General features: G+C 38.0%; 1 protein-coding gene across 6 annotated transcripts in view; it reads left to right on the forward strand.

Moving 5' to 3' along the window:
• The first annotated feature begins 680 nt into the window (after positions 1-680).
• The window catches only part of KIF14 (kinesin family member 14), a 53313-nt gene continuing 27851 nt past the window's right edge, over positions 681-26142 (forward strand). For 2 of the 6 annotated variants that reach the window (XR_008549813.1, XM_037495741.2), the window contains exons 1-16: positions 681-718; positions 2954-4134; positions 4474-4728; positions 5862-5949; positions 11022-11120; positions 12402-12454; positions 13315-13345; positions 13753-13860; positions 14646-14762; positions 15090-15205; positions 16322-16494; positions 17628-17775; positions 18149-18212; positions 20408-20592; positions 23979-24081; positions 24881-25041. Coding sequence is in view for 5 of the 6 variants with exons in the window: in XM_037495741.2 (XP_037351638.1) it covers positions 3071-4134; positions 4474-4728; positions 5862-5949; positions 11022-11120; positions 12402-12454; positions 13315-13345; positions 13753-13860; positions 14646-14762; positions 15090-15205; positions 16322-16494; positions 17628-17775; positions 18149-18212; positions 20408-20592; positions 23979-24081; positions 24881-25041 (2765 nt within the window). In the remaining variant the exon portion in view is untranslated. The other 4 variants (XM_037495745.2, XM_037495742.2, XM_037495744.2 and 1 more) reach the window with 4 other exon arrangements.

The raw sequence follows: 26142 nt of genomic DNA on the forward strand, positions 1-26142 counted from the left end.
GAATTATACATAAGTTTAAAATTTTTTTGTATTTGAATTTGTTGGTCGTTTTCTTTGCTATATGTTCTTCTGTTCTCAACTGTGTTCCCACAGATAGGATAAATAGTGTATTTCATTTGATGTTAGTTTCTTTTCTTTTTTTAAAAATTTATTTATGCATACAAGAGCTGAGGCACAGGCCAGAGATACAGGGCAGGGGTGGGGTGGGAGGGGATTGTGATGATCCATCAGTGAGAGATTGGGGAGCACAACTGGCAGATTGACTGAAATACACTGCTGAGGGGAGCAGCGGGGGAGTCAGGAGAGGTCTGCTGCGCCATGTGGGTATCTCCCTGGCCAGGGATCGAACTCATGCTGTAGTGACTGCGGTTAGCCTCATCGGTTGAGTCTTAACCCCTTTCGCCACCAGGGAGGCCCCCACTTTTTATTTAAAACCCATTTTTAGATACTGGACCCAGAGCCCCGCCCCTTCCCGGGGTCGAATTTAAAGAGGCTCAAGCTCCGCACTTCAGCTGGGCCTGCGGAGGGGCGGGATCCGTTGCCTAGGCGATGGGGCGGGGCGGGTCTAGCCTGTAAGCTCGTTGCGATCCCGACCAGTACTTCCGGGGCGGGGGCGGGCGGAAGGGAGGGCGCGGCGCCCGACGCGGCGGCAGCAGCCAATCAGCAGGCGGGGCGCCCATTCAAATTGCGGACACCGCGGGAACCGGCGGTGGATGTGGTGAGTGACTTGGGGGCCCTGGCCGGCTCAAAGAAGGGGAGCCCTGGGGGGAGACGAAGTATGCATGCAGTGGAGGGCGTGGGGCGCTTTCTGTTTGGGTGACATGAGATGCGGGGATGGTCTTAGCTCCGGTCCCCACTTGCCCCAGAATCTGAGTGGGCTGCTAAGGTGTCCCCGAAGGAGGGGCGCGGGGCAGGCGCTCTGTGGGTCCCGGAAGTCGGGTTTTGGGGCTCCCAACTTTCGCCCGTGGAAGTCTCGCCCAGGTGTTGGCGTCGAGAGGTGCGTTAATTTTCACAGTCCTGGTAGTGCCGGGAGGAGAGAGCAGAATCAGCTGGACGGTTTGGTTGGGTTGTGGTTATTTTTGTTCCAGTCCTTCATAAAATCCGATGACGAAATTCCCAAACCAAGTATCTCATCGATTTGTGTAAGTAGCAAATAGTTTCAGCTGTAGAATAATTTCCATAAAAGGAAGAGTCTATACTTTTAATTAAAAGGATTGAGGGAGATGCTTTATCATCTAACGAATTTTATTTGGGGCGGTCATGACTTACTCATTTGGAACTTTAAAAGATTTGAAAAATTGTTTTCCGTAGCAAAGTCTATGGAACAGTTCGAGCAAGTGTCACTTTACAAGTCAGAAACAGGCATGCACATTTAACGACAATAAATTTTAAGATGTGAAAAATGTAAAGAGAAAAATTTACATCAGTATCACCAGTTCAGTAGAGTTGGCTTGAAACCAGGCGTCTGAGCTGTTACTGCTATTCTCTTTCTTTCAAGTTTTATTGCTGGATGTATGTTGTTGACCTATTTGTGAGCACACAACTGTCGAATTTGTTTCTAACTGCCAGGGGGCAGGCTCTCTGCTGCTTGCATACATGTACTGAACAAGAGCACTTATGTACAGTACTTATATGTAGTGCTTATTTTATAGTACGTGTCCTGCAGGATCCAGGACAAGACTGGTAAAGGGGGAGTCCTGCAGCCCTCAGTGGCTTTTTCAGGTTTTCAATAATTTTCTACACCATTTGTATTGAGGCAACCAGGTACAGGGCAGGCAGGGAGGAGGGGGGGGAAGGAGGCTGCCAGCCTTGGCAGCCCTGCCAGGTCGCCCCCACCAATCTTCAATTTTTTGGGGCTCTATGGTGTTCTCTCCTGGTCTCTACTGGACCCCACCTCTTGGTCCTCTGCACCACAATCTCTGCTGTGGCGTCCTGTTCTCTGCTCGCACTCATAGGCGCCATCTCTCAACTCAGGTGTGCCCACTTACACACACCCACGCCACACTTTAGGAGCCTCCAGCAGGCTGGTATGTAAGACCATAGGTGTTGATCATTGATGTTAATGGCAGGAGGGCGGAAAAAACCTGATAACTTGCATTTACCCTACTGTACTTATACTTCCTGTCTCTGGTAAGTGCTCTCTGTGGTACTTATTTGAAAATAATCTGCCTTGTGACACCTCTCAAACTAATCCGTGAGTCAATTCTGTATTTTAACAAACTTAACAGACATTATAAAAGTGTTTTCCTTCAGTTTTTGACTCAGGTGCTAGGGTTCCTTTGATTCCTTTGATTCCTTTCCCTACTGGCCAAACTGGGGGTACTGAAAAAAAACCTGCTTGGGCACAAGGGGTTAAGTCACAGCACTATGAAGCTATCTGCAGCCACTGCAGCATGAGTTTGAACCCTGCCCAGGTTGCTGACCCACCTGGGGCAAAAGACCTCTCCTGTCTCGCCCGCCGCTCCCCTCAGCAGTGTATTTCAGTAGATCTGCCTGTCCTGCTCCCCACTCTGTCTCTGGTGAATTCTTTCACCCCCCCCCCACCTCTGGCCTGCACCCCAGCTTTTGTATGCAAAAATAAATAAATCTTTATTTATTTTGAAAAACCAGCTTTGCTGACATGCCCTTGTTACATCTTGGCACATTTGACGTAAGCGTTATCTGTGTATTCTGTCTAAACTAAAGAAATGATAGGAATCTTTAGACTAAAGAAATGATAGGTACCAGTCATTGCCTGGCATGCAATGGGAATTCAGTAAATATTGTTAACTGATTATAAGCTCTGAGGGCAGAGACTTGTCTGAATGTGCATGAAAACAATATCTGAGCTGGACATTGTGATTTATTTTAATGTTGCTCTCTGGGATGTTACTTTCACAATGGAAGTTTCTCAGAATTTTAAGCCAGTTGGTAGTTTGTACCATCTAATTTTTTTTTTTTTTTTTTTTTGTAGTTTAGCAGGTATTTTTCGAAGCTGATGCATAAGAAATGGCTGGAAATCAAATGCAAGTCCAAAGAAGAGCATAGGTTATTCAACAACATTCTTTAAAAAAAAAACCCTGCTAACACAATGTCACTCTACACATCACATAATAGAAGTAACAGCCATATTCTTGACATTCCTTCTTCCCAAAAGAGTTCATCACGGAATGTCCTCACCCACAGTAGCAGCCTTAAGCTGCACTTGAAGTCGGATTTGTTAGAATGTGAAAATGACGATCCTTTATTGAGATCTGCAAGTAAAATCAGAGACATAAATAGCACTTACGTTATTTCTGCCAGCAAAAAAACAGATCTGCCCTGTACCCCTAACTCTATAGATAGACTGACACTTCGGAGAAGAGTTACCAGGAACAAGGAGTCATCTGTGCTTGATAATGAGTTGGGGGACTCCACAGAAAAGACAACAGAAACTCGTCTCACGTTACAATGTCGTGCTAAAGTGGATTCTGTGGGGAAGTGGAGGACAAGGCAGAACGTGGGAGATGAATCGGAGAATAATTATGCTTCCCAGGAAACTAGTACTGATGTAAAAAATGTAAATAAAAATAAAAACTCTTTTGTTTCTTTTGCTAAAGACCCAAAAGAGATTGGAAAGACGGCTGATGAAAAACACAAAAAGACGTTTTCTGCCTTCCGTGGGACAAATGAGAATGTTGCGCTTAAGTACTTAAACCCTAGAGCACCCACTGGTTCGCAGAATCAGAATGGAGCTATTAACTCAGGATACTTGGCCACAAAACCCACTCAGAGCATGTTGGATAGCAATGTGTCAGCACTGGGGAACTATCACAGAAGTACTGGGAAGGACGCTGGGAAAAAATCAAGTACATCTGGAAGCTTAGAGCAAAGAACACCTACTAAATACGTTACCGAGCACAGTTCCACCCCAAAGTGCAGCACGCCTTTGTCTAAGAGCCCAGCTCCATCGATACTGAAAAATAGCCTGTCTGGCCTTCAAGTGAAACAAAAACCAAAAAATTCTCTTCTCGAAAATAAAAGGGGACAGTCACAAGAAAATACACTCCCTCCTGAGGAGGAAGCTGCTGTTCAGAACTCTGCCGTAACAGACCCCTTAAAAGTGGAGAACAGTCAAGTGACAGTGGCAGTCCGTGTGAGGCCCTTCAGTAAGAGGTATGTGACCCCCTGTAAGCACAAAGGCAAGCAGGTGCTCTCCCTTTGGAGAGAGCTTGGTGGGAGTACACTGCAGATTTGAAGCGGATTGCTCTAAAAAGACTGAAGGCATTCCAACTTTTAAAAAGCAGCCTATTTAGAAAAATTTACATTTTGGAACTTTGGAATCCCACAATAATTATGTTTGCCAGTCTGCATTTTCCAGATTGGAACTAAAAAATTATCTTGCCTTGAGCGATATGATATTTGACTAGTTTTGTGGTCCTTATTGCGTTCTGTAAAAATAGTACTCACAATTATGATGGTAACTCGACTTTTTTTTTGTGCTTCTTTTTGAAGAGAGAACATTGAAAAAGCATCTCAGGTGGTCTTCACGAATGGAAGAGAAATAGTTGTGGAACACCCGGACATGAAACAAGCTTATCATTTTATTTATGATGTTTCATTTTGGTCTTTTGATGAGTGTCATCCTGACTATGCTAGCCAGACGACCGTGTACGAGACCTTAGCAGCACCCCTCCTACAGCGAGCCTTTGAAGGCTACAACACCTGTCTCTTTGCTTATGGTCAGACTGGCTCTGGAAAATCCTATACGTAAGTTTTGTTGCAAAACGATCATCCAGAAATGTTTCGTATCCAACTGCTTTTGTGTGAAGCAGCCTGGTTTGATAGTAAGAATATACTTGGATACCACACAGATCTCAGTGCAAATCTTACCCATGTTACATTCTATTGTGAAAACTGGGTAGGTAACAACCTTTGGGCTTCTGTTTTTGTGTGACATTTAGAATGTAGGTATTACCGGCTGCATTTTATTGTAAATTATATTGTGTAAACTGAAAGCATTGTAGTGAGAATTAATAAATCATCAAATGACTGGTATGGTAATAACAACTGTCCTAGAAGGAAATACTCAGAATGTGGATAGTGGCTAACTGTTGAGTTCTTGCTATAGTTCAGGCATTTTGCTAAAGGCTCTGCTTGTGCTCTTGTTACAGGCCAACCCCGATATAAAATGGGTTGCCTGACTGTGGGTCTTCACCCGCACGCTTAAAGGGGACATAAATTGCAGGCACACACAAAAGGTTAACAAAAGGTTTATTTACAAGGGAAGGGGAAATGAGGAAATGTACAATTCAGGGAGAAAAGAGGAAGATAAATTCTTAAATGCATCCTACCTGTTCCGCCGACCTGGAATCCCAAATGACCTGCCGAGACCAAATGCTGCCTATCTAAGAGCATGGGCCAAGAGAGCTGCCCCCACTCACATGGTCAGTTAAATACCCAAACAGAGAAAATGGCTGCTTAACTCTGCCCTTATGTCCTTGCAACCTCCCTTTGGGGAACATGGGATTTGTAGTTCCCAGTGTCTTGATGGAGTAGGGGTGGCATCCACAAAGCCTGTATAGAGTTTGCACAGGACATCCCTTCTCCCTAACACTCTCACAACAATATTTTGAGTTAGATAGTTTGACATATTCCCATTTTACAGAACAGGAAATGGAAATTTACACCAGTATTTTGTCCAAAATTACAGAGCTAATATGTGGTGAAATCAAGATTTGAATTCAGGCAGATTTGACTCCATAACCCAGGTTCTTCAGATCAGATAGGGTTTAACTAACTTGCTCTCCACACTCTCCTCAACCCATTTGCCCCAAAAAGGAATTAAAAAAAAAAATAAGCTAATTAGTTTTGCTTTTTCTCATACCTAATGTATTTTTCAGGATGATGGGATTTAGTGAAGAACCAGGAATTATTCCAAGATTTTGTGAAGATCTTTTTGCTCAAGTAGCCAGAAAACAAGCCCAAGAGGTATGTTCTCATGCTATCTGCAAGTCTTTGTATTAGACTAGAAAACTGTCAGATCGTGTTCAGATCAGTCATGGCCACTAAGAAGCTGGGAAAATGGGTTCATTTATAGAGCACTCTTTGGGAGTGGTGCTGTGGGGGTTCTAAATTCAGAATCCTCTGGTGGGCAGGGAGAGAGGGATCCCTTCTTCTGTTTTACTAGTTTAGGAGCTTCATTTCTTTTGTGTGTGTGTAGGAACTCACAGTGTGAAAGTTGCATACCATTACTCGTGTCTCTGTGGTCAGGCAGGTACAGATAATGAGCACAGCAGGCAAACCACACGAATATGCAGCAGGAAGAGAGGAGTGAAGCTGGAGTCTGAAACATTTCACTTCACAAGCCAGGCTATTTCCAGGTCCTATATCTGAAAAGTCTCTTCTGGCTTTCCTTTTCACCCATTCATTTGTACATTCAGCAAGTATTTACTGAATATTTAATGTAGGTAAATAACTGTTAGGCCAGTTTTTCCCCTACGTTCACTTGTTCATCAGAATCAACAGGAGTGTGGCGGGGGCAGGACTGTGCATGTGTGCGCCTACATGCGTGTGTCATTCACAGAATCTGGGAATTTAGAATTTTCTTACTTTCCCTCTAAAGTGTTACCACAGAGGAAATTGGGAAAATCTTGTGCCAGATTTGGGAGTGTTGGAGTTAAGAGACTCAATCTCTGTGGTTAAGACTGGTATGGGGAAAAAAGGGCCAGAAGACAGCCAAGAACACTCAATTAATGCTAACTAAAGTAAATGCTGTAATAGAATAAGAAAAGGAAGCTTGTGAGAATATGTAAGCTTGGAGAGAAAGAGAGGTTTTTCTTAGAGTAGGCAATAACTCAGCTTATTTTGGAAGGAACCATGACACGTATTAGCTTGGTGAAGATGAGGAAGGACATTCCAGGTAGACGGAGCAGCATGTGCAAAGGTTTGAAAGTAAGAAAGTAGAGAGCCTGGGAATCTAGAAATTGTTGACTTTGTTTTAAGCTTGGAATTTGAGAGTAGAGGGTAACAAAAGTTGAACTGGAGAGGCAGAGAGAACTTGGCTTGTGAAGGGCTATAGGAACCATGCTTTTAGGAATCTAGAAGGCAATAGAAGGATTTTAAGCAGGAAAGTATTATGATCATATTTACTTTTTAAATAAAAAAGATCGCTCTGGCTGCATTGTACAGAATGGGTTGAAGGGAAATGAGACTGAGTCCAGAGAAACCAGCTGTAGAATTTGTAAGCTGTCTAAGGATTGATGAGGAGCTAAACAAAGGTAGTGACAGGAAGGGTAAACAAGGGGGCATACATTTGAGAGACTTAGTAAGTAGAACTGAGACTTAGTGACCATTGGAAACAGGATGACAGAGAAATTATGCTCTGGCTGGATCCATTCATAGGATTCTATGCAGCCATTAGGACCATGAGAGGTAGAGCAGACTGAGTGCAGGTGGAGCTCTCTCCCACTGTAGGTACACTGCCTGTCTTCTAGCTTCTTCCACTTCTCCCAACTTTTCACCTGAAGTTCAAAGTTGGAGGAAAGGGAGCAGTAGAAACATGGTGGCCTAGAAATGTGCTCCAAGTCTAACTTTAATGGGACTAGGGAGTGAGAAGCCTGTGGGCTTCCACTGACTGTCAGTCCTCCATTGACTGTTTAGGATTTTAGAGTAGGGTGATTTGAAGGATAAAGCAAGCCAGGGAGAGGTAAAGTGGAGGAGAGAGAGAGACTTTGGGATGACTTCACAGAAATGGGAGCCTCAGATTTTACATAGAAGGACTATCACTGAGAGGAAAGAAGTGTAACAATTAAGAGCATGGGCTTTGGAGACAGTTAGAATCCAAGCCCCATCACTTTACTAGGATTGTGAAATTGAACAATTTATTTAACTTTCTTCTGCCTTACCATAGGAAAGAGGGATGGTGATGATAATAACCATTCTCATAGTTTTGTGATGAAGTTTAAATGGCTTCATCTTTGTTAGAGGTTTTGAATAAGGCTTGGCACATAACTAACCCAACTAAGTGATTATGGTTCTATTTGGGGATTATTAGAACAGTAAAGGGTAATAGTTTGTTGATGGGGGTAATGGAATGTGGAATAGTCAGCACATGACAGGAACCTCAAAGGAGAAGAATAAGTATGATCCTCTACAATGTGCACATAACTATTTTCCCCAACTCCTCTGCCTCTACATTTTCATCCTAGACCCCCCTGGGGTCCCATACCCAATATACTATTTAATAGGAATTAATAGATAGATGTTTATTGAATTCTAAGCCTCCACACTGTCATCAGTAGCATTTGTAATTTCACAGTGTTTCCTTATATCTGATCTCTTTATCTGGAAGTGCGTTGTTCTTCTCTCCTGATGCAAAACATATTCTTGTGTTATTCACCGTGTGGATTGTATTATGAATTGTATTAACCATGTTCAGTTAATCTCAGTTAGTCTCAGATCTTCCCATAGCAAAAAGAAGAGTCTTTGTATCTAGTGGAGTCAAATAAATATTTGGTGAATTGAACCTAAATCCCTGAAACTCCCTGAAGCTTCCAGTTCTGTTAGTTGCAGGTAGATCAGATTTGCTTCTTTTGTGAACTCTTGCCATTTGCAATAACATGAAGGGGATAATACTACATGAAAAAAATCCAAAGGAGAAAGACAAATACCAGATGGTTTTACTTATATGTGGAATACAGAGAAACAAAATAAAGAGTTGGCAAAACCAACCAATAACAAACCCTGGAAGTCTGACTGCTGCAAGATGTGGAGGGGTGGGCAGCAAAAAGGGGAAGGAATACAGTGGACTATGGTAGAGGGCTGCGGATGCCTTGGCGTGGGTGTAGTGTGGTCACATGCATCTAAGGAAGTGGGGTTCCATGATTTTGAATCACGTAGTGTTGTGTAAACCAAAATTACCTCAAAATTAAATATTTTTTAGGGAAAAAAAGAAATCTGCTCTTCTAATAAAGAAACCATCCCCTAGCTATAAAAACTAACAAATTCAAGTTTCCCTCCTTTGGCATTTATGCCCTGTCTTTCTGAGTCAAAATGAAGTAGAAGCTTAGCCCTACTTAATCTAATTGCTTTCTGCCTCAATCAGAAAGAATTACTGATTTACGATCCCAGTTTACCATATCAAATGTCTGTATCTATAGTCCACTCCATCTCTCAGGCCTCATGTCCTTTTTCTCCATCCCCAGTTTTTTCTGCCTCCCCCCATTATATCCCCTTTGTCATTACTCATTTATACTTATGATCTCTTTTTTTAATTCTTAATTTTCTATTGATCTGTCTTATCTCTTGAGAGGTATTTTGCATTCCTCTGAGATGGGTCCTCATGGGCAAGAACCTTATCTTTATATCCTTCTAACTATAGCCCAAAGCCTTATATAGTAGGTAGGTACTTATTAGATTGAATTGAACCTTACCTAAAAATTAATAAGAAATGCAATAACTTTGTTATCGTTCCAATGAATTTTTTTTTTTTTTTAAAGAGCAGCCAAGTGCAATAGTTGGCTTTTCTTTTCTTTTCTTTTTTTTTCAGATTTATTTATTTATTTATACAAGCACCGGGTACAGTCAGAAGCGCAGGAGGGAGAGAGAATTCACCATAGCCAGAGTGTGGAGCAGAGCAGGCAGAGGGACCGAAGTACACTGCTGAGGGGAGCAGCGGGCGGCAGGAGAGGTCCGGGCGCCATGTGGGACCCTCCTCCGGTGGCCGGGGAGCAGCCGGGGATCGAACAGGCGCTGCAGAGGCCGCCGGCAGCTTCACAACCCAGCGCTCAACCGCTGCGCCACCGGGGAGGCCCCCAATGAAATTTTTTAATAAATTTTAATTTATAAAAAAATAAATATCGTAAAATTATCCATTTATAGGTATAAAATTCAGTTGACATTTATTACATTCATAATGTGTAATTACTACTCCTATCTGGTTCCAAAAATTTCTTACCACCTCCTACAGGAAATCCTTACCCACTAAGCAGTTATAACCTATTTCCCTTCCCCAAATTTCTGGATTTGCCTATTTTGGATATTTTGTATAATTGGAATATCATGCAATATGTGATATGATGTGATAAAAAACTTCTTTCGGGGCCTCTCTGGTGGTGCAAGGAGTTAAGCACCATACTATGAAGCAATCTGCAGCCTCTGCAGCACCAGTTTGATCCCCGGGTGGCCAGGGAGCAACCCTCATGGCGCAGCAAACCTCTCCTGTCTCACCCGCTGCTCCCCTCAGCAGTGTATTTTGGTCAATCTGCCTGTTCTGTTCCCCACTGTCTCTGGTGAATCCTCTCACCCTCTGCATCTCTGGACTGTACCCCAGCTCTGGTATGCATAAATGAATGGATCTTTAAAAAAAACAAAAACTTCTTTCACTTAGTATAATCTGTTGGAGGTTGATCAGTGTTGTAGAATATATCAATACTTCATTCCTTTTAATGACTGAATAATATTCTGTTATATAGATATACCAGTCTTATTTATCCAGTCATCAATTGATGGGCATTGGGTTGTTTCCATCTTTTGTCTATTGTGACTGGTACTACTCTGAACATTAGTGTGCAAATAATTCCCTGAATACCTATTCTCAATTCTTTTAGGTAGATAGAACAGAAATTTTGCTGGGTCACATGGTGATTATGTGTTTAACCTTTTGAGGAACCACTAAGTGTTTTCCATAATGGCTGCCACATTTTACATCCCCACCAGCAATGTGGATTTTCATCCACATTTACATCCTCATCAACATTTTCTGTTTTCCATTTTTTTTATTGAAGCCGTCCTAGTGGATGTGAAGTGTTTTTCATTGTGGTTTGTATTTCCTTATTCACTAATGATGTTGAGCACTTTTTCATGGGCTGGTTGACAATTTGTATGTTTTCTTTGGAGAATATCTCTTCAAGTCCTTGGCTTGTTTTTCAGTTGTGGTGTTTGTTGTTGAGTTGTAAGAGTTCTTTATATATTATGGGTACTAGGTCCTTATAATATATATGGTATGCAAAAAATACAAGAACCTTAAAATAAAGTGCCTGTTGTGTTTCTCTTTCCACTAGGTCAGCTATCACCTTGAAATGAGCTTTTTTGAAGTATATAATGAAAAAATTCATGATCTTCTGGTTTGTAAAGGTGAAAATGGACAGAGAAAGCAACCAGTAAGATTAAAAGAATTTATTATTTTTTAATATCTGTTTTTATAAATGCATATGATTTTATTCTCAAGATAATGTATATTGCTTAAATTTTTACTAAAATGGTATATGATAGCAAATGCTTGGGATCTACATTCTAATTATATTGTTATTTAGTAAATAAGCCAAACATTATCATTAATGGAAATTAAATTAGTCAATAAATGTAACCTTTTTTTTTTGTTTGGATCAGGTATCATGTTAAAGTTAAGATAAAATATTGGTTTCAATATTTTGAAACCACTTAAACACCTAATTTCCTAATTATAAAACAAACAGTAAAAGTTTTAAAAATTGTATTGTTATAGAATATGCATTTTTCTGGATTATTTAGCAAATTGACATCTTGTAGATATTTTTTGTAAAATAAAAAGTTTCACAAATATGTAAGCTTTTTAAAAAAACCTGCTTTTAGAATTTAAATTTTTTCATGGAAAGGAACTTGGAGTACAAGAAACTAAAGTCTAAAAAGATCACCTGACTGCCCAGGTCATGCAATGTACTATTGACAACATCAAGAACTGAAAACTTTGCTTTTTCTTCTATGACTAATGTTAAAAATTCTTCTTTGAAAATTTCTAATCACAAAATTTAGAATGTATAAATTATAAAACTGAAGAAAATTTTAATGTCTGAATCTTGTTGAATATGTTTTAGTGAGACCTTAAAAGCATGCAGATCATGGGCCTCCCTGGTGGCACAGCGGTTGAGCTCTGGGTTGCGAAGCTGCCAGCAGCCTCTGCAGCGCCGGTTCGATCCCCAGCTGCTTCCTGGCCACTGGAGGAGGGTGCTGCATGGCGTGCAGACCTCTCCTGCCGCCCGCTGCTCCCCTCAGCAGTGTACTTCGGTCCTTTTGCCTGCTCTGCTCCCTGCTCTGGCTCTGGTGAATTCTCTCGCCCTCCTGCGCTTCTGACTGTACCCAGTGCTTGTATAAATAAATAAATAAATCTTTAAAAAAAAAAAAGGGGCATGCAGATCATACCTACTGCATTATTTAAAGTGAGAATGAAAACTAGTAAGATATTTGATATGCTGTTGCATATTGTACAAATACAAACAGTTTGTTATATTGAAGCATTTATCTGGATGCCTTATAGATTAGTTTTTGTGAGAACCTTTGTATCCACTTTTGGGTAAAAAGTTTTTATTTTGAATTCAAATTACAGATGAAATGGTCATGTGAAATTATATTTTATATGAAATATTTGTCATATTCCTAATGATGCTTGTGTTTGCCTCTACTAGCTGAGAGTAAGGGAGCACCCTATTTCTGGCCCATACGTTGAAGCTCTGTCAATGTAAGTGTTTGGCTCAGCAAGAGCAAGAAGAAAGCAAAAGAATAGAGTGACTATTGTTCTCATTTGTCTCCCCAACTTTGAAACTCTGGATAACTATTTAGCCTTTTATCCTTACTATTATCCAGTTAAAATTTTCTTCTCTTTCCAAATGGAATGTTAGTTCCTTGTTTTTATATTTGTTGATATCTTTCACAGCACCTATAAATTATCATAGAGTAGTATAATAATTATCAAATAAATATTTTCCCTCTTTTTATTCCCTTCTTTCCCCATTATGTTAAGCCTCTACTCTTAAGCTGCTTTTTATACCTCTTACTTTAAGCTGAAGGTACTAAGATCAATTCAGTGTTGAGTTTGAAAAATGCTAAGAGTCATTCACTTGGTGTTACAGCACTCCAAATGCTTTTCTTACGGGAAAGGAAAAGTGATTAGATATAATTTTAACTCCATTTAATAGATCTGGGATTGTGTTGAGACCCACACACACCAACATACCCATCCCAACACACACACACACACACACACACACACACACACACACACACACACACACACACACACACACACACCCCCATGCATCTATATATGTGTTAAAGTAGATCTTTTGGTTCATGATTTAGACTTAAGTATTAGAATGCTAAGATTCTAAAGCGTTTCATTGTATTAAAAAAAATACTTTGTGTTAAAATAAACATTATTTCCAACCTTTAAGAATTGGAAAAAATGAAAGATTTTGTGAGAATTAGTAAAATTCGATTGTGATCTCTGGGGAGTAATGATTTATTTGAAAAGTTACTTTATAAGAACAAGAGTATAATCATCAGTAAAATTGATTTTATCTTTTTACTTTTTAAAAACAGGAATGTTGTCACTTCTTACTCTGATATTCAGGTAAGACTGTATTTTGTCTTTCTACTAGATAGCATGATCATAATCATAAAAATTCACAAAAATATTTTTCATTGCTGTTTGCATAAATAAAAGGTTAATCTTAATTTATCATGAACTGATTTTGTTAAACTTTAATCAAAAAATAATCTACTGAATTAAAGATAAATACTGACAATTATTTCCTCTTAGAGTTATAGCAATAGCATTTTAGTTATTTCCTGATTTAGATTTCTGTAACAAAAAAAAAGACAATGGGAATACAAATTCTAAAACAATGATTATAATTTCATTTTATAAACTAATAAGTGTATGTATGTTACTGAATGGGCTTACTGAACTTTGTTGCTCTTTAATTTGTTGTTCCAATAAATTGCAGTCTGCAGATCTGACCTACCTCTCTTTCTTAGAGTTGGCTAGAATTGGGAAATAAACAAAGAGCTACGGCTGCCACTGGAATGAATGATAAAAGCTCCCGATCCCACTCAGTTTTCACCCTGGTGATGACCCAGACCAAGGTATTTTTTTTGTTGATTATTTTATTAGGCAAGATAGTAACTATTCTCAAGTTTTATGTTTTTCTTATTCTTTAAACAGTGCTAGAAGTGCAGTCATATAAATATATAAACGTAACTGGATTTTAGAAACTATACACAATAACTTTGAATAACTTGGTATATGTGACTTTGTATATATTGTTATTACTAACATGGTAATTGTGTAGTATTTGGGAACACATCAGAAATGAAGAGATTTTAAAAGATTGAGCTATAGGTTCCATAATTCACATAAAATCCCTGTAAACATTTTTGTATAAAATCCTTCAGTTGTTTTACAATCACACTTAAGAAAATATACAAATTCTGCAACAATTTAATGCTGTAAAATTCTTCACAAAATATCATTTTAATAGCTGTGTAGTATTCCATTAACTGTTAGAATTCTCAACTTTTTCTCTACTGTTGTTTTTAAATAACTGTGCTACTTTCATGCTGGATAAACAGTGCTTTTGTCCATTAATGTTTGTCTCTATTTGCAGTTGTTTCCTTAATGTAATTGAGTAATTATGGGTTTTTATCCCTTTAAAGTCATTTCTCTTATGTCAGCATTATACAAGCACTGCTTAGTATATTCTTGAATATTCATGCCTTATAAACTATCACAGATTTAACAAGAGATAGTTTCAAAATAAATGAATGGTTTAAAATCTTTAACTTTCCCTTTTGAAAACTTATATTGATGGCATTATTTATTGTTGTTAATAATTGTTTTTTATTATTATTTTAATATCATTTTGCTACAGACAGAATTTGTGGAAGGGGAAGAACATGATCACAGGATAACAAGCCGCATAAACTTAATAGATCTGGCGGGCAGCGAGCGCTGCTCCACAGCTCACACAACTGGAGAACGACTAAAGGTAAATAAGATGTTTTCCTCATGTTGATGAAACTTACTCCCTAGGGCATTGTTTTAGAAGATTACAAATGAATTATACTTAACCAAGATAACCCATCCATCTTTACCTGCAGTTTATAGCGTGCATTGCTGTGATTTAAAAATGTATACTTTTCAGTTATGTTGGCTTTATAAAGAAAAGTAGTCAATTCTGAGGCATAAGAAAGTTGGTAGTTTTATATGATATAGGAATTGTATAAGGGGAGAAACATGTTTTGTGAAATAAATTTATGGCTGAGCAGTTATTTAAATTAAAGAAAACTTTTTGCTTTTTAAATTTTATATACAGGAAGGTGTGAGTATTAACAAGTCCTTGCTAACTTTGGGAAAAGTTATATCTGCACTCTCCGAACAAGCAAACCGAAAGAGAGTTTTTATTCCTTACCGTGAATCTGTGCTGACGTGGCAAGTATCTTTTTTTAGTATTAAGAATTGTATAAAATACAGTGGTGCTGTGGGGAAAATAATAATCAGCCAACTTCATATAACTTTGGGATAGAAAAGAAATAGGTAACAGCATGAATTTTTTAGAGCCGAACTGCCTGGATTTGTATCTGGGTTCTGCATCTTACAAACTTTGTGACTTTGCTCAAATCACTTAGTGCTCTTGCCTGTTTTCTCATCTGTATTATGGTGATAATATCAATACCTATATTTTAGGGTTAAAGTGAGGATTAAATGATTAATGTAAAACTCAGTACATAGCATGTGCTATATGACCATAAGCAACTGCTATTATACTTAATACTATTAGTGTCTATTGTCTGAGCCTATATCATCAGATATATGTGTGTGAAGTGACATTGAATAGTTTTATTTGCTTAGCACACAATGACGTGTACATTGTTTAATTAGTATTTTTATGAATGAATATGCATTTCATTTCAAATATGTTTCACTCAAATTACTTCAAATTTTGCTACAGACAGAATTTGTGGAAGGGGAAGAACATGATCACAGGATAACAAGCCGCATAAACTTAATAGATCTGGCGGGCAGCACCACATTTAATATCTAATTCTGATAAGTAAACATTAATAGACTAAGAATAGTGAAATGAATTAAGATTCGGTTTATGCTGCACCCTCTAAATAAGGCTTTATCCCTCTAAAATAAGGCTTTTTCAGATAGTTAAAAAGTAAGATCTGTGTTTATATGCCCTTTCATCATTTTCAACATTGGTGATTGAGCACTTGCTCCAAAAGGTTGTGGTAGCACTGGAAATTCAAAGATGACCAAGACATGTATAGCTCATGATTCAATAAGGAGAGAGAGGTATCTTACTAAATATTTGATGGTTAGTTATATTTTTATTGCATCATGAAACAATATAAAATGTATAAGAGAAAGTGTTCATGAGTTCTTTTTAAAAAGACCTATAAGTAACCAAAAAAGATTTAAGTGGTATTGAGTCAAGAGTATAATATATATATCCCATTAGTTTGATTTGTACTTTCAAGAAAATTACCATTATTAACTTGTTGTAGAAGCAAAATCTAATTATGACTTTTTTCCTTGAAGGCTATTAAAAGAAAGTCTGGGTGGAAATTCAAAAACTGCAATGATTGCCACCATCAGTCCTGCTGCCAGCAACATTGAAGAAACGCTAAGCACACTTAGATATGCTAACCAAGCCCGTATGATAGTCAACATCGCCAAAGTAAACGAAGATATGAATGCGAAGTTAATTAGAGGTGAATATTTTTCTAAAAATCTAAAAATTATTTCACTACTGTTTAGGCTCAGATATTAATTTCAGTCAAGAAAATGTGCAATTTAAGAAAATCAAAGATCTTTTTTCCATACTTCCTTGTAAGAGCTTTTAGTTATCATTCTTCAGTGAAGGAGGAAGACAAGTAGAAAGACAATGGGAAAGAGATCAAGGAGTGACAGGGTAAAACAACCAGAAGAAGAGCCCGAGAATGAAGTGTGGGTAAAAGGGAGTTAGCAAGCAGAGGTAAATCATTTTATAGCTGAGCCATAGGTGTATGCAGCAAAATAACAATAAAGTTAACTTATTTTTGCTATTATGACATTTCTGATATTGTCATTCTGTTCAAACTGCTTAGCAACTTAGCAACTCTTGCCCAGTTCTCTGATCCAAAGGCCGTTGGATTTTTGTTTTTCTAATGTAGGTAGGTCTAACTTCATATATGCTAAATACCACTTTCTCTTCATCTCTTGGTAATTGCCCACTTATGATAGACTTGAATTCATGGGAGGAATCTTGATTCGTACAATTTTCTTTGTTTATCTGGAACTACCATCTTTTCAGACCCCTTTGTCCTGGCCCTGTTTAGTGGCAGAAGGTAACTAGCCCTGTTTAGTGGCAGAAGGTAACTAGATACTTTGTAGGTGCAAGCCAGAGAAGAGTGAATTTGCTATATCATAATCCTCCTTCCCACTTTTGGATCCCCTTTGTTTTATAATGGAACCATTTTCATTAAAATAGGTATTTTGAATTCCACCTTGAAAAGTCTTTGCTCTTTATCAATATGTCTTTGTAAGACTTGCCTAGAAAAATTACAGGCTTTCTCTATTACTATTTTGTCCATTGTCACTAATATGCTCCTTTTCCTTTTCAAAAAGACAGTACATTATGTGACCAACCAGCTTGGGGGAGAATTCATTTATATGTGGACACTTTTTCAGATGAAGGCTAGGTAGAGATTTATAGGTAATGTAAGTGAAGTGAAATTGAGTTCTGCAAATATTCTATTTCATTCAGTAATATTTAAAACTTCAAATAAAAGAGCAGATTGTTCCTACTGTGGGAATTATTACATGTCAAATGTTAATAATCATGAATCTTTTTACAAACATTTAGAATTGAAAGCAGAAATTGAAAAGCTAAAAGCTGCTCAAAGAAGCAATCGGAATATTGACCCTGAACGATATAGGCTCTGTCGGCAAGAAATAACATCCTTAAGAATGAAATTGCATCAACAAGAGAGAGACATGGCAGAAATGCAAAGGTGGAATATGGTCCCTACCTTCGATACTGCCTGCAATCTTTTTTTTTTTTTAAAGATTTATTTATTTATTTATACAATCACTGGGTACAGTCAGAAGCGCGGGAGGGTGAGAGAATTCACCAGAGCCAGAGCTGGGAGCAGAGCAACTGCCTGCAATCTTAAGACTGGTGTGGGGAGGGATCAGACGGGAGGGGCTTAAGGGGACTTAGAGTGTTTTTCTTCCCACCTTCCATTTAAATAGAACAGACCACCCCAGGACTGTCATATTTTAAATACTCCTAAGTGGTTTCCTAATCTTTATTAAAGTCCCTTGATACTCAGTCTTACCTGTCCAGGTATTTTTAACTCTATTATTTTGTTTGTTTCTGCAAAGAATGTGGAAAGATAAACTTGAACAAGCTGAAAAGAGAAAGCTTCAAGAAACAAAAGAGTTACAGGTATTTCAACTTTCTAAATTGATCTGAAAGTTACAGAACTATGCCTCAAATGTATGAATTCAATTTCTCAAATAATATGTATCCTGACTATACAAAGCAATATGATAGAGAAACCTTAAGAGCAGTATTGCAATTGCTTAGAGCCCATAAGCTAGTTAGAAGGTTGAAATATAAACAAATAGTCTATTTCTGTTCATTTTGGTTCAATAAATATTTGTTAACTGTTATGTCATGCTAGGCTCTGGGAAAGCCATATTGAATAATATGGCCCTCAGAGAGCTTGTGATCCAAAGGAAAACTTACAGAATATAAATAGATAACTGAGGCAGAACCTTATGAAACTACCTTTTTTGGGCAAAAAATAAAAAATAAAAAAGGATTGACTTTTTATGGTTCAACCTAATGGAATGAGAAGTACATAAAAGGTGGAGAAATAGGAGAGAATAATTAACTTTAATGAGGGTAGTTAGTAAGGAGGACTTAAAAGAGAAAAGAACAGCTAAATAAGGTTTTGTACAATAAAGAGGAACTTGCTTAGCTAACAAAGTCAAAATTTTTAAGCAAAGAAATACTATTTTCACACTCATGGAGACATAACACAACTTGGATGTCCAGAGAATTAAGAGTTTATAAATTAATGCTGGTGACAGACTTTAGACTGGAGAGAGATGCAAAATAAGAGATCTTGGCCTAGTGAGGTACTTGACTGTAGGTGATTGGAAACCACCAGTGTTTTAAAGGGAGGGGAATGACATGAGCAAACTTGTGTTTGTTTACCAGAGTCCTCTGGTTTTATGTGAAAAGTGGTTTTGAGGGAGGAAATACTGATGACGGCAAGGGATGTTACTCATTTAGGAGGCTGCCGCTGTGGTTTGGAGCAGAGATGAGAGCTTGGGGTGAGGCAGTGGCAGTGGGAATGATGAGGGGAGGAGCTGGATTCAAGAGAGCGAGATAGGAAGTGAGGTTGATGGGATCCAGAGGCATTTGTCTTTTGGATGTGTGTGTTGAGAGAAATGGAAAACTCAAGAATGATGCCAGGTTTTGAACTGTGTGCTTTGCATTGTGAAATAATGAGTTACTGTGGTGGTGAAAGAAGCCAGATCACAGTGGGTTGAGGAGTGATGAAGAGATAAGGGAGTAGAACCACACGGTTAGACTCTGAAAATCTTTACTCAGAAGAAAATTGTAGGAGTCAGAGATGGGGTCTGTGAGATTGAGAGGAAAGATTTTTGTTTGTTGCTTTCTCTATAGGATGAAGAGACTGAAACAGTTTTATAGAAATCAAAACTCCTTAATGGAGTGGGGTTCCAAAGGAGATTAGAGACGATGTGTCAAGGGCAAAGGTATTGGCATTAAAGGAAGTATTTCAAATGATTGGTAGGCAGGTCTTATAAGAATTTAGAGGAATGGAAGAAAATTCTTTGGGAGTGGTCAGTCCAACTTGATGGAAAAAGTGAGATTTAAGTTGAATTTTGAAGGTTAGGTAATATTTTGATAGAGAAAAGGATGACTGTGTTCTAGAAAGGCAAAATTGTAAGGGACCAAAGTTGGGGAGTAAAAGGTGAGCTCAGAAGAAGGCCTGCGAGTCTCTTTAAGTGAGCAGTTTATATAAGGTCATAAGGAGATAAAAACGGAAGGATATATTGGCTAATTTGTTAAGGGCTTGATTTCTAGGCCAAGGAATTTGAGTTTTGAGCTGTAAGAGGTGGGAAGTCATTGATAGTATTGGAACACTACCCAGCATTCCAAGATTGACATTTTAAGAATATAACCTTTCAGGGAATGAATCTGGTCTAAGAGGCAAGATGATGAACTTGAGCATAAGAGACATTGTTGACAGGCAGTCAGGGGTGCTGCAGTAGTTCAGGTACGAGTTGATAAGGGCTGACCTAAGGTGATGGCAATGAAGGTGCAACAAAAAGAATTGAACAACAAAACAGTAAGAATAGGCAGAATTTAATGATGGATTGATGCATGATTAGACTGAGGACAAAAATCAGTCAACATAACTCTAAAATTATAAAAAGAAGCATAGTAACAGTTATTGGAAAATAATGGAGAGATTCTAAGAACCTTTCATTTGTTGAGACTTCAAATAAAGTGATTTTAATGTTTAACAGACCATTCATTTTCAGTGATTTTTAACAACTTCGTGTTTTCAGCTGAGGTTAATGTTTTTTTCCGACTTCTACCAGAAAGCAGGGATTACATTTCAAATGGACAACCATTTGCCAAACTTTGTCAATCTCAATGAAGATCCTCAGCTGTCGGAGATGCTTTTATATATGATAAAAGAAGGAGCAACTACAGTTGGAAAGTATAAGCCAAACTCAAGTCATGATATTCAGTTGTCTGGGGTGCTGATTGCTGATGATCATTGGTATGTTCATCTTAAAAAAAGCCACTTGTTCTTTTTCAGTTGGCTTCGGATTTTGGTAACATGTGATTACCTTCACATGAGGCATTCATTTACCCTGGTTATTTGGTATAAATCTTCAAATGTGTCTTTTAGCCAGGAAAATGTTTTGAGTGCATTGTAAGGATGATAGGTCAGTTATTGTCAATATGAAGCACTAAATAGTAATGCTTTTCTATGTGGTTGAATTGACAAATTTAAAATTTTTTCTTATGTGAATTTTATTCTTTGAACTGAATAGTTATATGTATAGCATATAGTACATATATAGTACAGGAGTGGCATGGTTTAGCACGTGTAAATTATTTTGCCTCATGTTTTAAGATTTATCCATGTTAATGCTCTGTTTGCATGCTGTGTTCTATTGTGTGACTTTGTTTTCTATTTTTTAGAATCTATTTTATTGATAGACACTGGGGTTGTTTTGAATTTTTTGCATCACAATTGGTGTATTGCTATGGGTATTCTTTTTTTTTTTAATTTTATTTTTTTCCCCTCACATCATTGTAGTTCCCGTAGTTCCCCCACCACTGCATCACCCATGCACCATCATCATCTACCCTTATGTTCATCCCTACCCTGTGGTAGTGCCCCCTCCCAGCCCCTCCTCTGCTGTATGCTTCAGTTCTGAGGTCAGCTGCTAGTTTTGACTTTTCTTGACCTTTTGTTTGGTTTCTCTATATTCCATATGTAAGTGAGACTATTGGTATTTATCTTTTTCCTTCTGACTAATTTTGGCTAGCATAATTCCTTCCAGCTCCATCCATGTTGTCACAAGTGGCATGACTTTGTCTTTTTTGATCACTGAATAATATTCCATTGTATAAATATACCACAGCTTTTTGATCCATTCATCTGTTTTGGGTTGTTTCTATATCTTGGCTATTGTAAATAGTGCTGCAATAAACACAGGAGTAGTCCAGTGTTTTAAATTAATGTTTTTGTGTCCTTTGGGTAGATTCCCAGGAGTGGAATTGCTGGATCGTATGGTAGATCTATCTTTAGTGTTCTGAGGAACCCCCACACAGCTCTCCATAGTTGCTGGCCCAGTTTACATTCCCACCAGCAGGGTACGAGAGTTCCTTTATCACTATGAGTATTCTTGTACATTATCTCTCAGTGCAAATGTGAGGATTATCTGGAGCAGGTTTCCCAGATGATAAGCAGAGGTGAGCACAGCCGTCATGAGCATGCCTAGCTGTATAAATAGTATGACTTTCTAATTATGATATAATAATTTTTAAAGCTTAGGGGCCTCCCTGGTGGCGCAAGGGGTTAAGATGCAACCTGTGAAGCTGTCTGCAGCCTCTGCAGCATGAGTTCGATCCCCAGCCAGGGAGCTACCCATATGGTGCAGCAGACTTCTCCTCGCTCGCCTGCTGTTCCCCTCAGCAGTGTGTTTCGGTTAATCTGCCTGTTCTGTTCCCCACTTTGTCTGTGGTGAATCCTCTCATTCCCCACACCTCTGGCCTGTACCCCAGTTCTTGTATGCATAAATAAATAAATCTTTAAAAAAAATAATTTTTAAAGCTTCGAAAGCACTCATATGTCTAAGAGTAGAAATACTAGATTGTAGAATATGTGGTTATTCAACTTTCCTATGTGATTTCAAATTGTTTTCCAAAATGTTTATCAATTTCCAATTCTGTTGGCATGAGGGTACCTATTACTTCATGTACTTGCTAACACTTGGGACTCTTAGACTTTCATTTATACCAGTAATGAGAGGTGAAATGGTATCTCCTTGTGGATGCATTTCATATCACTGATTATCTTTTCATGTATTCTTTGGCCATTTTGCTTGCTCTTTTATAACTGGAATGCTCATGTCTTTCGTTGATCTTTTTTTTTTTTTAGTAAGACTTTTTTTCTTGGCGATTTGTAGTTTTTTATATATTCTGGTTGCCAAATCTTTGAGTTTTGTGTTATAAATATCTGTTTTTCAGTGTGTGGCTCATTTTTCTCTGTTTTATAGTGACTCTTGATGGAGTAACAGCTTAATTTCATGGTGGCACTTGCATCAATCTTTTCCTTTAGGATTGTCAATTTTTGTGTCTTCTTGAAGAAATCCTTTCTACATTGAGGGCATAGAGATGTTCTAAATTTTTTTTAGATGTTTTAAATTTTTGCCTCACATTTAAGTTCTTAGCTAGTCTAGAATAGTTTTGTTTGGTGTGAAGGGAGGCTTACTTTACTTGTTTCCCATATGTATAACCAGTTCTACCAGAACCACATTGAATAATATATTACTTCTTTTGTTCATACAAAAAATTTCCCAAAATATGGGAGTTTGTTTCTTCCCAGTAACTCCCCTTGGCCTTAATTACTTGAGCTGTAGAATGTCTTTCTATCAGGAATGCATATCCACTGCCCTTCAGGTCCTTTTGTTCTTCTGTTAATTGTTTTCCACAACTAATGATTACAGTATTGCTTACATTAGGGTGAAAGAGGCAGAGATATCCCCAAATAGTTAAAAGTCAGGTAGGCTGTGAGCATCATGAGAGCTTGCTTCCTACCTATCTTTACTGCTGAGACTTATCTGGAGCATGGGGGCTTAATGAATAAAAGAACATCAGTACTCCTCAATGCATATTAATATTGCATGAGTCTTACTTTGTATTTAAAAGTGAAAGAAAAGCTCACTTTTAGCTTAAGCACTGAAGAAAAGCTTTTTAGAGGACTCTAGCCTTGAAGTTGCACCTTAAAGATGATGAAGACAGGGAGAGGACACCCTTTGATGAAGGGATGACTCAAAGGAAGGAAGCTGATCTGAGGCAAATTCTGTGTACTGATAACAAGGCTGAGTGAGTGTGAGGAGGGGTTCTTGTGGGAAAGTAGTGGTGAGTAAAGGAGGTTTGTGGTTGAAGCTAGATTGTGGGGTGTCCAGAACATTAGGCCAAGGAATTTTGACAGCAGAGTAGATAGAAATAGGAGAGGGAAGAGATCAGAACAAGTAGACATTATTTTAACCTTTGCGTAGTTAAGACAAGAGACTAGTGGGAGGGGCGAATTGCCCAGGTGGTGAGATATTTTCCTGAGATATTTTTCTCTTGATGCAATAATTGAACTATTATTATTTAACTATAAATCTTGGAGCCTGATCAAAAGCTAGAGCTGTTTGGTAAGGACTTAACTTTTGTTGCAGTTTTTTCTCCTTTTGTTCTATCCAGTTAATCCAGGTTAATTCAAAATCTAGTTGGAGGAGAACAAAATAATTTTAAGTCATTGTCATAAACTGATATGAATCTTAATACCTAAGGAATAACCCAAGTAGGATTATCCTGTATTGCCTTTTCCTTAGTTTTTAAGTCTGTCCTGGAATTGTGACAATGTGCTTCTTATCTTAACAGTACCATCAGAAATTTTGATGGGATAGTGAGTATCATCCCAGTTGGGGAAGCAAAGACTTACGTAAATGGAAAACATATTTTGGAACCCACAGTATTACACCATGTAAGTTGGCTGGTGCTAAAAAAGTAAGAAAGTTTTTGACTTTTGTAAGTAGTTTAATGTATTGGAATATGTTTCCTCATCTGTAAGAATATTAGTGAACTAGATAAGGACTTTCCAGTTTATAAATTCTCTAAGTCATTAATTGCCTTTCCTTATGTGAAGTCAAAAGTCGTATCACTATGAATCAGTACCTGAAATGCTGGCCACTGACATCAGTGTTACATGTCTGGGTTTTTGGAATCAGACCAGGCAGGGTAAAGCCTTGAATTAGCCATTTGTTCTGTGACCTTTGAAAATTTATTTAACTAGGGTGATTGAATGTCACCCAAGTCAGGACACTTTTGAGAACATATTTAATAATCACATTAGAAGAATAGGCACAAGCCAATTTGTTGCTGGCAAACCAAAATATATGATCACTTCATATGTACCCAGCCTTCCAGGGGTCAGGGGAGGATTAAATGTAATGATTTGTATATAATTCATAACAAAATGTCTGCAAGCAGTAAGCTCAATGAATGCTTATTATTAAGCTCTGTGCTCTTAGTTTCTCATTCCTAAAATTAGTGTGGTAATATGGATTTTATTGGATTGTGAAGTGTAAATGAGATAATGTATATGTAAAACCAGTTTACACAGTATAATGTATAGAAAATATTTAACGAATGTCAGTTGCTGTGATTTTTATGTTTATCATTAGTAATACTAGACTATGTTGAATTGTTGGCTATTATAATTACCCCTGTGTAATCTTTTGGTTTAGACTCAACTCAAGTAGTAAACTTTTTGTGTGCTTTAGGGTGATCGGGTGATTCTTGGTGGAGATAATTATTTTAGATTCAATCATCCAGTAGAAGTCCAGAAAGGCAAACCAACATTTGGTAGAGACACTCTTACGAGTGAGGGTCCAAAAGACTTTGACTTTGCAAAAAATGAATTGCTCATGGCACAGAGATCGCAGTAAGTATTATTGCTGATATGGAAAAGTGAAAATATTTGGGAAAAATCTACAGAGAAAGTTCGTCATGTGCTAGTTTTTAGTAGTTAACTCTTAGGATGCTGGTTTCTAGTGATGTAACCTTTATTCTTGGTATCATTCATTCAGTAAATATTTATTGAGCAGATATTATGTATCTGTCTCTGTAGTAGGTACTAGAAATACAAAGAATAACAGGAGGAATTTTTCATCTCAAAGGACTGACAGATCGACAGTAGTGACAGAGTGCATGGCAGAGCCCTGCATTCTGTGAAATTTAATAGGGGTGGGGGAGCTCCTGGCCCCAACCAGGAATCAGTGAAGGTTTCTAAAGAGTGAGACAATATCCCCTGGAACAGAGTCCCAAGAGACAATATTAGAAGTTAACCAGGAGAATGTATCCTTGTTTTTCTTTTCCTCTTTTGACCCAGTTTTAGCTCATGCAATATTGTAGGCTATAAACAGCGTCCTTGTAAACTAAATGGTAGATATAAAATGCTAATAAGTTTGGACTTTATCTTAAAGGATATAGAATCATTTAAGAATTTTAAGCAGACATGAATCAGACATGAGCAGAATTACATTTTAGATAATACATGACCCAAGTGTGGAAAACAGGTTAGTGGCAGAGCAAGTGAGAGGCTGCAAACTCAGTTAAGAGACTTTTTCAGTAAAAAGTGTAGTGTAGTTAGTTGAGTAGGAAAGACATAAGGAAAAAGAATCAGCAAGGCCTGATGATCAAAGAGAATAAAGGGAGGGGAATTAGAAATGATGCACGTGGGCTGAACTAACCCTGCCTTGTTATCTTAAAATGTCTTGCTTTTTTTAAATTGTGGTTTTATTTGTATATATAAATGGTTATATATATCTATATATATCAATAAAGCCCTTGAAGCTTGTTTAACTTATTTATTTTTTTAATATATAAAAAAGCCCTTGAAGTAGAACTCTGTGTGTGTGTGTGTGTGTGTGTGTGTACATATATAAAATTTACCATTTTTAAGCATGTAGTTCAGGGGCAGTAATTACATACACATTGCTGGGCAACCTTCACCACCACCCACCTCCAGAGTTTTTTGTCCCAA

This window comes from Talpa occidentalis, unplaced genomic scaffold (assembly GCF_014898055.3).
Source record: "Talpa occidentalis isolate TD23 unplaced genomic scaffold, MPIMG_talOcc4v2.1 talOcc4.8, whole genome shotgun sequence".
Classification (NCBI taxonomy): Eukaryota; Metazoa; Chordata; class Mammalia; order Eulipotyphla; family Talpidae; genus Talpa; species Talpa occidentalis.